General features: G+C 33.6%; 2 protein-coding genes across 5 annotated transcripts; one reads left to right on the top strand and one right to left on the bottom strand.

Annotated features, from left to right (window-relative positions):
- Positions 1-777: 777 nt before the first annotated feature.
- LOC123885963 (B3 domain-containing protein Os03g0619600-like) lies at positions 778-5,199 on the bottom strand. Of its 4 annotated transcripts, none has more exons than XM_045935309.1 (7): positions 5,106-5,199; positions 4,760-4,992; positions 3,488-3,989; positions 3,191-3,309; positions 1,985-2,498; positions 1,487-1,656; positions 778-1,390 (listed from the first exon to the last, which is right to left on the bottom strand). In XM_045935309.1, the coding sequence occupies exons 2-7, from the start codon at positions 4,844-4,846 to the stop codon at positions 1,097-1,099; spliced, it is 1,686 nt and encodes a 561-aa protein (XP_045791265.1). In that variant the 5' UTR covers positions 4,847-4,992; positions 5,106-5,199; the 3' UTR covers positions 778-1,096. The 4 variants fall into 4 exon arrangements, with proteins under 4 accessions (XP_045791265.1, XP_045791271.1, XP_045791259.1 ...); XM_045935315.1 differs by having other exon boundaries at positions 1,483-1,656; positions 5,106-5,182; XM_045935303.1 differs by having other exon boundaries at positions 4,760-5,130.
- Positions 5,200-6,114: 915 nt separating this feature from the next.
- LOC123885930 lies at positions 6,115-9,091 on the top strand. The gene is made up of 3 exons (XM_045935267.1): positions 6,115-6,368; positions 6,447-6,764; positions 8,154-9,091. The coding sequence occupies exons 1-3, from the start codon at positions 6,264-6,266 to the stop codon at positions 8,898-8,900; spliced, it is 1,170 nt and encodes a 389-aa protein (XP_045791223.1). The 5' UTR covers positions 6,115-6,263; the 3' UTR covers positions 8,901-9,091.
- Positions 9,092-10,342: the final 1,251 nt, after the last annotated feature.

The raw sequence follows: 10,342 nt of genomic DNA, 5'->3' as shown, positions 1-10,342 counted from the left end.
GTTATTGCATCAAGTGGTTTCAGCCTCCTCCCAATCGCAGTTGTAGGGATTGAACCGTGGTCCTCCCTACTAAGTTCAGTGTCAATCACCACTGAATCAACTAACGATTGGTGGGATAAAACGTAGTATTAACAAAAGACAATTAAGAATTGGTAAAAAATTAAAATTATTAACAAAAAATAACCGGTAGACGTAGTAGTAAAAGATGCATATTTAGAGATGTTTAAGTAATGTTGGTAGATCTTTAAGAAACGTAATGTTGGTAGTTACATTAAAAAATCATAATGATAATATGTGACATATTTAAGGGTTAACATGACTTTTTATAAATATGCAAATGGATTTTACATCTTTGTTATTAACTCTATTTTCCACTCTTTGTTATTAACTCTATTTTCCACTCTTTATAATTTCTTGAGTTTTCACGACGCACACTCTCATGACAAATAACAGTGTCGTTTTGTATGACACATTGACATTTGTGGTACAATTTCATTGAATCATTTCATGCCTTTTGTTCATGAGTTTTCTCTTCACTCTTCTAGTGTAGGATACTGAACACCACACACATTACAGTCTTGAAGTTTACCTCTTTCATTTTGTTTCTAGCAATTGTGTTATACTAGACTATGAGCATGGCGATGAAGGAACATAACCAAGATTTTGCAATCATGTGAATGGTCGATAATGAAGGTCAAATCTAAGTCTACTATTGAACCAGAGGGAAAACAAAAAATTAAGCAACATTACTTAAAAGAAGCAGAAAAACAAATCATATGAACCAAAAATCAAAGTGTAGTTTTACCTCTACCAGACGAACATTTTACGAGCCTACTGAATGTATAGAAAATCACAAATTCACAGTGATATATCATATAGTACGACCTAAAAAGCAGTGGCTAAATAGATGATTAATACATTCTATGATCTTGATTACTGATGATACATGGAGTCATGTAAAACATATACGAGACAGCATGAATTTGCTAACATGCATAAAATGCATAAGTCTTTCGCAACTCCTACCACAAAAAATCTTCATTGAAGATTGATTTATCTGTCTCACAAACAATAACGTTAGCATGTAGATGGAACACTAGTTAGCTATAACTTTCACATGCCCATTTTGATTGTCAAGACCTTCCTTTCCAACCCCGGATATATAAACATGCATCACATAATGAGAAACCATCTCAAAAATGCATGTGTCGCCAAAATTGATGTCATTATCACGAACAAAGGCCATCCATCCCCCACAAAAGGTGTGAATTGTTCTCCCTTTAGCGTCTGGGACAGAGTTCACAGTCCAACATTCGCCTCTTGAATTGCGAAGTGTAACTTCTGTTTTGTAGGCGGGGAGATGTGCAGCAGAGAACTGATATGGGATTTTCTACAGTATAACAAGTATTCAATAGTTTAGCGAAGATATTAATTCTAAACAACACACATGCTAACACTAATTAGTTGTGAAATGTGTATTACCCACCAAAGTGTATGATCCACTGACATTGAACTTCTTCATGATTTTCACAAAATTAGGAAATGGGGAACTAAAAGCTTCAGCTACTCTTTGCTCGTCGAGTGCGAACAACATTCTCAAACCAGCTTTAGCCTGGGAGCTTAGTTCATCTTCAACACGATGTTTCCTCGGTACAGCTGTCTTTGTTTACAGTTCAAATGTGACAGAAGTCATAATTTGGAAGGTAGAAACGTTTATAAAATGAAAGTATTCAATATCAATCCTTTTTGTTCTTTCTTTCACTAGCAAAGTAACACAATTGTATTGGGTTTAGGCTCCGTTGAATACCAAAAAAAAAAAAGTAACACAATTGTTGCAATTGTCAAGGAATTGAATTATATTCTTCTATTTTTATTTGTGAAAATAAAATACTTAATAGAAATTTGTTTCAAAAACTTAAGATATAGATCTACATTGCAAATAATTTGAGTGGGCCATCTAGTAGCAATAGAGGAAAAATCTTACCCAGCTTTTTATGGACAGCTTTCGACTTGGGGCTAAGCCCCATTTTCTTTGAAGTATTTGAAGCTCTACCGGACTTCTTTAAGTCAATGGATAAAACAGCGTCTTGACCAATCTTTGACAACTTATCTGATTGATCAACTTTGCTTCTGCACTTTGAGCTGACTTTAGGACTCTTTGACATATATCTAGAAGTCTTGTGGCAAGCGACATCATGTCTTGCAGTAAGCATACTATAAGCTAGTTTTCCAACCTGGGAGTCTAGCCCATCTTTTCCAACCTCAGCGATGCGAACACGTAATTCATACTCATGTATAAGTTCGAAAATACAGACATCTCCAACCTTTATGCTATTGCCACGAACAAAAGCCATCCATCCTCCACATAGAGTGTGACTTGTGTGCACTCTAGTTGTTGGAACAGAATTAACAGTCCAGTGTTCTCCCTTCAAATTATGAAGAATAATCTTTATCTTGCAGTTTGGAAGATGTGATGTCGAAAATTGATATGGTATATTCTGCATTATATCAATTATCAATTATTTCTTTTGATCAGTATCAATTATCATTATAAACCAGTGTTAGCAAGAGCTTCAGTGTTAATGCCAAGCATGGTGAATAGGAAGAAAAATTTACGCAACAAATAACACGACCAATAAACTTAAAGTAGGAAATATTTGAGAAGGAAAACTAATTGCAAACTTTAAGGGTACAAAACTATGATAATAATATAACAATTGGTACTTCTTGGAGAAATACAACATTGTAATGCACAGAAGTTAATTTGTAAATGTCATAGCACTAGCAGTAGACAATTTCTCAAACTTAGTGTGTTGTCGAAGCTTGCTTAGGCAGAAGTTGTGAAGTTTGTCAAGCAGCATCTTTACTAAGTATTGAAATATCACTCCAACATGCAATGAAGTGCAAGTACAAGAAAATAGTTCCAATCTACCAAAATTGACTCATTAATTACGATAGAATTTTCATTGATATCATCTTATACTTATAATCTATACATCTGAAATGCTTTAATCCATGTTTACCATCCTCCATACATAAAAGGAGAAATACTGTTACGGTAAAAATTAATATACTCCAACCAGATCAGTTTCTCAAGCAGATGACTACACAAGTTACTTAAAAGATAAGAGCGGAGAGATACAACATTATTCAGTAGATAAATTAAGAATCACAAAAGGAAACAACTCACCAGAGTATATGAACCACTGACATTGAAGGTTTTCATTATTTTAACAAAATATGGAAAAGAGGAGGTAAATGACTGGGCTATCTTTTTCTCATCATGTGCTGATAGCATTGACAGCGAAGCTGTGTGAAATTGAACAAATCAATAATGAGTTTTAATAAAAGGATATGCTCTGACATAAATATAAAGATTTGAATGCGAAATACTCTTTCCTAGATAAGTATCAGTTTGCTAGGGAAGATTAGATTATTTTTAATACATATTTGTTTGAGACCCGGAATGAAATCAAATTTGTTATACCTTGATCTTCATTACTGTTCACTGTGTGAAAAGGAACAGGAACAGCACTAGTTGAACATTCTTTGTAGGTTTCTTCTCTTTCTCTGATCATACTAATTGGCTTAACTACCTCATACTTAGATAGATCTCTACCGGCAATACCCTGCTGATCACTAACAACATCCAAAGAAGAAGTCTCCTTAGCGTCACTTTTCTGTCCTTCAATATTATCGAAGTTGATTGAATTTAGATTGCATTCAGTATGAAATGCTGCTTCTTTCTCACATGCATTCTCACCAAATACTTGCACAGTGAAATGTAGGTGACCCTCGTATCGGAAAACCAAAAGGTCGCCATATTCTAAATGATGATCTCCCACAAATGTTGACCATCCATGATGGAAGAATAGATAATTGTCCTGCTCAACTAATCGAACTTGCCAATTATTTCCACTAGGACCAGTTAATGAAACTAATCCGCAAGTGGTGCCCTCCATTTGATGGACAAAGCCATCTGGAATTCTCTGCGTTAAAAGAATATAATTTCAATCAGAAACTCCAAAAGCATTTTATGATGTCCAAAATAACAACTAACATCATGTATTCGTTAAGATGCATGAGACTGGAATTTGAGGAGGACAATCTTACTTTAAGACTGCAAACTAGATAATGGTTTCAGTTATGCATTTTTAAGGGACACTTGATAGTTGATACCAACCAAATCAATACGTTTTGGGAAGGTAGGACTTTAGGGTATGATCGGAAGTTAGGAAGCAAGTATAGGAAAACTGAGGATAATCCTTCATCTTGCTTAAAAGAATATACTTTTGCAATAAAAACACATTTCATCTTGTTATTGTTGCATACAAATGAACCAACTGGTTTGTTTTATTTTTCGATCAGTCAAACAATAAACACCTTTTTGTAAAAACAAGGCCTTTTTTTCCCATTTGCTTCCAACCATGGGAGCAAATCTCAGGGGAACTGCGCCGATAATCCAGAGTTCGGGTCGCGAGGTAAGTAAAGTCTAACCAATAATTATTTCCGCTAGGAATGGAACCTGGTTCTCCCGAACGATTCATCCTAGAGGAGCTTATTAACCACTTGAGTTAAATATGTCTTGGTTAATTCTATAAATAAGTTATTCATATCATACACATTATATCAGTCATTCATAAAGATCATCATTATAATAATTATTCGTTTAATTTAATTATGGAAGCTATATGTATTAAAACATGGTAATTAGGTAAAGAAGAAGAAAACAGTGGAGAAGAAAAAGTAGAGAAATTACCAGAGATTGAGAGGTAGAAGAAGGGGAAAAGACCTGATAGAACTGAGGTTTTCTCACATTTAGCTTTCCCTTACACTCACAAGCCATAAATCAATCAAATTCAACCAATGTGTTCGTTCTAACTTGTTAACATCAAAATCAAGAATCAACAACACAGAACACAGAAGAATATGAAAATTGTTTTCCCCAAATTAGTTACTGCTGCATCTTGATCCTTTGCCTCATCACAACACCTAATATAAAACGAGAATAATTGATGAAAAATTACAAAAAAATAAAAAAGGAGAGAGAGAGAGGGTGACGGAGAGCGAGCGAGCAAGAGAGAGAGAGAGAGAGAGAGAGAGACCTTTGAAATTAGAGTAGTTTGGAAGAGGGATGCGCAGCAAGAGTGTGTCGTTTTGTTAGTGATGGCGATTTCTTTTTTTTTTTTTTTTTTTTTTGCACATGGTAATGGTAGTCTCACACATTTAAATGCGAAGAATCGTGGAATTTGGAGTTCGAACCCCGACCACTCCAATAATATTTCTGGTAGCTATTATTTGAGCTACACTATCTTGGAGAAAGATTTACATAAGCACAACACGGTCGACACCAAGGGTCCGTTTGTTACTTATTAAAAAAATAATGATTTTAATGTAAAATAATTTAGATATTAGTTTTTAGAGATTTTTAGAAAAATTGAATTTACTTTTTGTTTGTTTATTACAATAAAAATCACATTTTTTAAATAAAATAATCTTTAATTTGTTTGAATACAACTTATAAAAGTGATTTTTTTAATTACAAATAACTTTCTTATTTTAACAATTTTTTTCTCTCTTCTCTAAAAAAAATCTATTATTTTATAAGCTACTCTTAGTAGCTTCTTATTTTTAGCTGTTTTCTGATTATTTTAAAAATCTATAACAAACAGATGCAAAACAAGTGATTATTTTTATAAAAAAAAATGATTTTTTTCTAAAATAAGCTATAACAAACAAATCTGAATAATTTGGGCACGGAAAATAAAATATGAAGAAAAAAAAATCGACACCAAAATATGAAAAATGTTAGTAATGTTTCTAGAGCATTAATTAAAAAAAAATAAAAATTTGTGTATTTTTTTTTGTTTAGTTGTTAAAAATTTCATATAAGTGGGGTGTTTGGAGTTCCAACTTCAACTTCCACATGATATATATATTATATCCTACCAATTGGCTAAGATGAGGGGAATGTGTAATTTTTTTTTTTTTGGTTACATAATTTATTTATTTTTTTAAAAGTGAAGAAAATATATGAAAATTTAGTTAAAGATTTGGGCAGTCTAGTAAAATTATAAGCAATTTCTTTGATTTATTTGTCTCTTAATAAATTTATGGCACTCTTAACATTTTTTATTTTCTAGATTTGACTGTCTTGTCTCTATTGTATAATAACCGACCGGTGTAGTATCAGACAGACAAGTATGTAATGTATGTAGAAGTACTCCATTGATTCATCTCACCACCTTACCTTAATTAGGACGATGATAACTCCATTCCTCATCTTTCTCCTTCAATTCACTGCTTTCACAACAAACGCTTCTTCTTCTTCTTCTTCCACTCACTCCAATCTCACCCACATTTTCCAGGTATCTCATTATTATTACTATTCCTTTTCCTTATTCATAAACATTTCTCTCAAAAATTTATCTTTTTATCTAAATCAGGATATTTTGAAAGCAATATCAGCCAAACAAAAGTGGGATTTAAACGATGTAACAGTATTCAACTTCGATGTTGGTAAAATTAGGTTTGGAACTTCTCAAACCTATCAATTTCGAATTGGGTCTGGTAAGAATAACTTTACTGTTAAATTCTCCGATCAAGTTTCTTCTTGGAATAATAACAAGCTTACAACACCTAAACCCGATTTAGCTTCTCTTCTTAATCAACTCAGTTCCATTATTTTCCTTCATGATATCAAATTGGAAGGTCCCTTTCAATTAAGGGTTGATCAATTTCACCACCTTTCGCTCAATTTGCCTGTAAGCCATAATTCAGATCTCTACTTTCTACAAATTGATTTCAATTTATTTTATTTATTTTATTGGGTTGGATAATGGATTAGGGTCATTTGAATTTTGCAGTAAATAATTGCTCACTTTTTTATGTCCAGATTTGAATTTGAATCCGGAAATTCAAGGGATCAATTGTTAAATTGTTATGGTTGTTTATTTGTTGCTAGTTGCTACTATAGGATATAGCCTTAGAGATTGTAAGTTTAGTTTGGATTAGCTTCTGGTTTATAAGAGCTTCTCCATTAAAACAAGTTTATGATTTTCTATTTACAGAAAGTCCTTATAAGCTTAGGCCATGTTTTGATAAACTGAGTGCTTATGATGAGCTATTTCTATAACAAAACATAAAGTAAAGTGGAGGTTTTTTTTTCATTTAAGTTGTTTTTATAAGCTTTCCCAGTGACCTTGTGAAAATAAGCTGGAAACAACTTATGGACATACAATAACCTGTCTCCATAAGCTCTCTCAGACAATCTCACAAGTGTTTATGTCATTAGATAAGCTAAATAAGTCAATCCAAATAGGCCCTAAATATGTTGAGATGTTTAAATTAGAGAGCTTCCAAAAAAAAATTAAATTAAAATGCAGATACTATTTCTCACTCAAATTATTATGCCGGTGCCCATGTTATGTCTGTGTTTGTGCGTCATAGATTGTTGTTGTTCATGATGTGTTGTTATCTCTTATGTATTTACTATTGTTCCTGTAGGATATAGCCTTAGATACTGTAGGCTTTGTTTGGATTAGTTTATGATTTATAAGAGCTTTTAAGTTAAAATGGGTTTATGGTTTTTCTAATTATGAAAATTCTTTATAAGTTTAAACATGTTTATGGAGATGTTAAGTGAGAAAGCTTCCAAAAAAGTTTAAATGTTGATGCTATATTCAAATTATACTAGAAGCTGTTGTTTAAACTACTTAGATTTTTTTGGTTTCTCACATGTACCATGGGAAGTAATCCTGTTCATTGTTGTTATAACTTTATACGACTCCTTTGATATTTTGTCCCCCATAAAGGCTTCTGAATTTGCTGAGAAGTTTATCCATATTGGCTCTCAGTATATTGCTGCTATTAGCATTGACATCTTCTTTTAGTAACAAATGATGTCGCCAAAGTCAAAGATATTTTACTGCCATTGGCGCCTTTGCAAAAACAAAAAATCCCTGCCATTTGTGCCTTTGCAAAAAAAAAAAAGTTTTTACTGTCATTTTGTTTTGTTCTGCTGCTCAATAGTTTGAAAAAGTTGAAATTTTTGCCCATTTATTGATAAGATTATTTTTCTATGATATCGATGGCAATCTATAACATGTCCAGGTAGCAGTTTTGATATTCATTAATCTGAGTTCTGTTTTCAGATGAATGTTACATATTCTGGTTTGAAACACATCATTGTTGGTGAAGGTATTACGGTTGAAGTAAGAAGAGCAAAAGAAATATCTTTTTATTATCGTTCGGATCTAGATCCGCAAATGAATGGAAGTGTTGTGTGTAGAAAGGGGAAGAGTGAGTTCTGGCCGTTTTTGCAATCTACGTGTGTGCCTCTAATTCCCATACGCGTAATAGGTTCTGCATCATTGATTGCGTATGGAGCTCGGAATCCCTATGCACAAATAGGGACTGCGTTGATTTCTGAGGATACTGTTGAGCTGCTTCCAGAAAAATGTTATCATGGCTGTGTGTTTAGAAAGCGAGCATGTCCTGTTGCTTCCATAAATTTGAGATTAAGTTTGTTGGAGAAAATTTTGAGAAGTCTTCTTGGTCACAAGATCCTTCAAGATAGATTTTCTGGCCTCATCAAAGCAAATATCAAAGCATCTGTTGCTGTAAAGTTCCCTCTAGAATTGGAAAGAGAAATAGGAAATAATGCCACCCTTAATAAATTGCCTGATTGGAGAACAAGGCCAAGTGTCGAAAGGGTCTGGTTTGAAATAATGGCTCGAGTTGAGGATAGCAGGCTCAAGCCTCTTTCAATCAAGAGAGTTAAACCTTTCATTGAATCTGATTCAGTTTCCTGGGCTAATTTGATGTCTAATATGTCCTATACAAAGTTGCGACCTGTTCTTCTTCCTCCAGAGGCTCTTACACTTGACGTGAAATGGTAGGAGATACTCCTGTGTAAGTTATGATACTTCCTTTTTTGACACTTTTATAGGCTATGTTTGTAGATTTGTTTTTGTTATGTACAAGCATTCACTAAATCTTGTAAAATACCACTCGCACACTCACGGTTGGTCTTGTAAATACCAAAACAGAAGAAAGAAGTGAAAGATAATTTGCTTTTTACTTGCTTCAAGTTGAGCTTAATTCTTTTAGTAAAGGGCACTTCTGATGAAGTAGTCTGAACTGAGCTGGTGTGATAATTTATAATGTGTATTTTTTTTTTACATAGCTAAATGGTTGAGTGTTTATGAAAAAGAAAAAAATATCGGTGGACTGAGATATTGAATGTGCACTTCATGATCAACTATGAAAAATGCAACCTGCAAGAACTTAATTAGTCATCATTAATGTAATATGACATTGTTGAGATGCTGAAGTAACTGAACTTTTGAGGAAAACTTGCATTGATACTTGTTAGCCCAGTGTATTGAAGATTTATCTTTCAAGATAGATGGTTTCTCTCCCAACCCCCCTCAATTCTTTTCTACCCCTGAATTTCCGTTTTTGTCCTTGGGGTACTGCGGTTTATACGAACCGAAATAATATGACATGTTGATAAATTTCGGTAACCACTTACCGAAATCTGGGACATTTCGGTTCGTAGGTACCGAAACAATTATTTCGGTAAACTGCTACCAAAAATGGCCTAATTTCAGCGACCAACGTACCAAAATCTATGACATTTCGGTTCGCAAGTACCGAACAAGCTGACGTTCGTTTTCTGTGTACCGAAAACGCTAATGTTCGGTTCGCAGTTACCGAAATGGTCTAATATGGCTTCGGTGAATATAAACCGAAGTTTTTTGGCAAAAATGTTTTAAATCGCAAGGGGCAAAATTGGATTTTTGGGGGGTATAAAAGAAATGAGGAGGTCGGGAGAGAAATGATCTTCAAGATATTTCATCACTCCCACCTTGGTTTTGGGCTCTCTGTATTTTGTATTTAAGAATTCTAGACTAGTTTTCCGTGTTGGCTGTGTGAATCTTGATAAAATCCAATATACATATGCACAGTAAGTACATACTGTAATAAACAGTGGCCAAATGTAAAAGGTCCTAGTTCTGTACTACTGGAAGTTGCAACTAATTATTGCCAATTTGGTCCAATTTGGTCATGATTATTTCTCTATTAGAGATATGTTTATAAGCGAAGACAATTGCATTACAAGTCAATTTTGTAAAATTGACTATGTTTCTAACCATTGATCATTGTTCTTGGGTCTTTGATATACTGCCCTTTGGGCTTTGTATGTCAATTGAAGAAAAAATCTCTTCCCACTCCAAGACTCTCTTCTCCCCTTCCCATCTCTCCCCGGCCCCCCATATTTCATATTTCATTTTTGCCCTTGTGTAAAAAACTTTGAAATGTATTTTTCGAATTTTTT

The sequence above is a fragment of the Trifolium pratense genome, linkage group LG1 (assembly GCF_020283565.1).
Source record: "Trifolium pratense cultivar HEN17-A07 linkage group LG1, ARS_RC_1.1, whole genome shotgun sequence".
Lineage (NCBI taxonomy): Eukaryota > Viridiplantae > Streptophyta > Magnoliopsida > Fabales > Fabaceae > Trifolium > Trifolium pratense.
This window is presented reverse-complemented; position numbering and strand designations above follow the sequence as displayed.

Bases quoted from the DNA above. Each gene is read 5' to 3' on its own strand.
- LOC123885930 (XM_045935267.1), top strand. From the start codon at position 6,264: ATGATAACTCCATTCCTCATCTTTCTCCTTCAATTCACTGCTTTCACA. The intron at 6,369-6,446 runs GTATCTCATTAT...TATCTAAATCAG, and splicing joins ATCTCACCCACATTTTCCAG to GATATTTTGAAAGCAATATC. The intron at 6,765-8,153 runs GTAAGCCATAAT...TTCTGTTTTCAG, and splicing joins ACCTTTCGCTCAATTTGCCT to ATGAATGTTACATATTCTGG.
- LOC123885963 (XM_045935309.1), bottom strand. From the start codon at position 4,846: ATGGCTTGTGAGTGTAAGGGAAAGCTAAATGTGAGAAAACCTCAGTTC. The intron at 3,310-3,487 runs GTATAACAAATT...AATTTCACACAG, and splicing joins GAACAGTAATGAAGATCAAG to CTTCGCTGTCAATGCTATCA. The intron at 1,391-1,486 runs GTGGGTAATACA...GTTATACTGTAG, and splicing joins TCAGTGGATCATACACTTTG to AAAATCCCATATCAGTTCTC.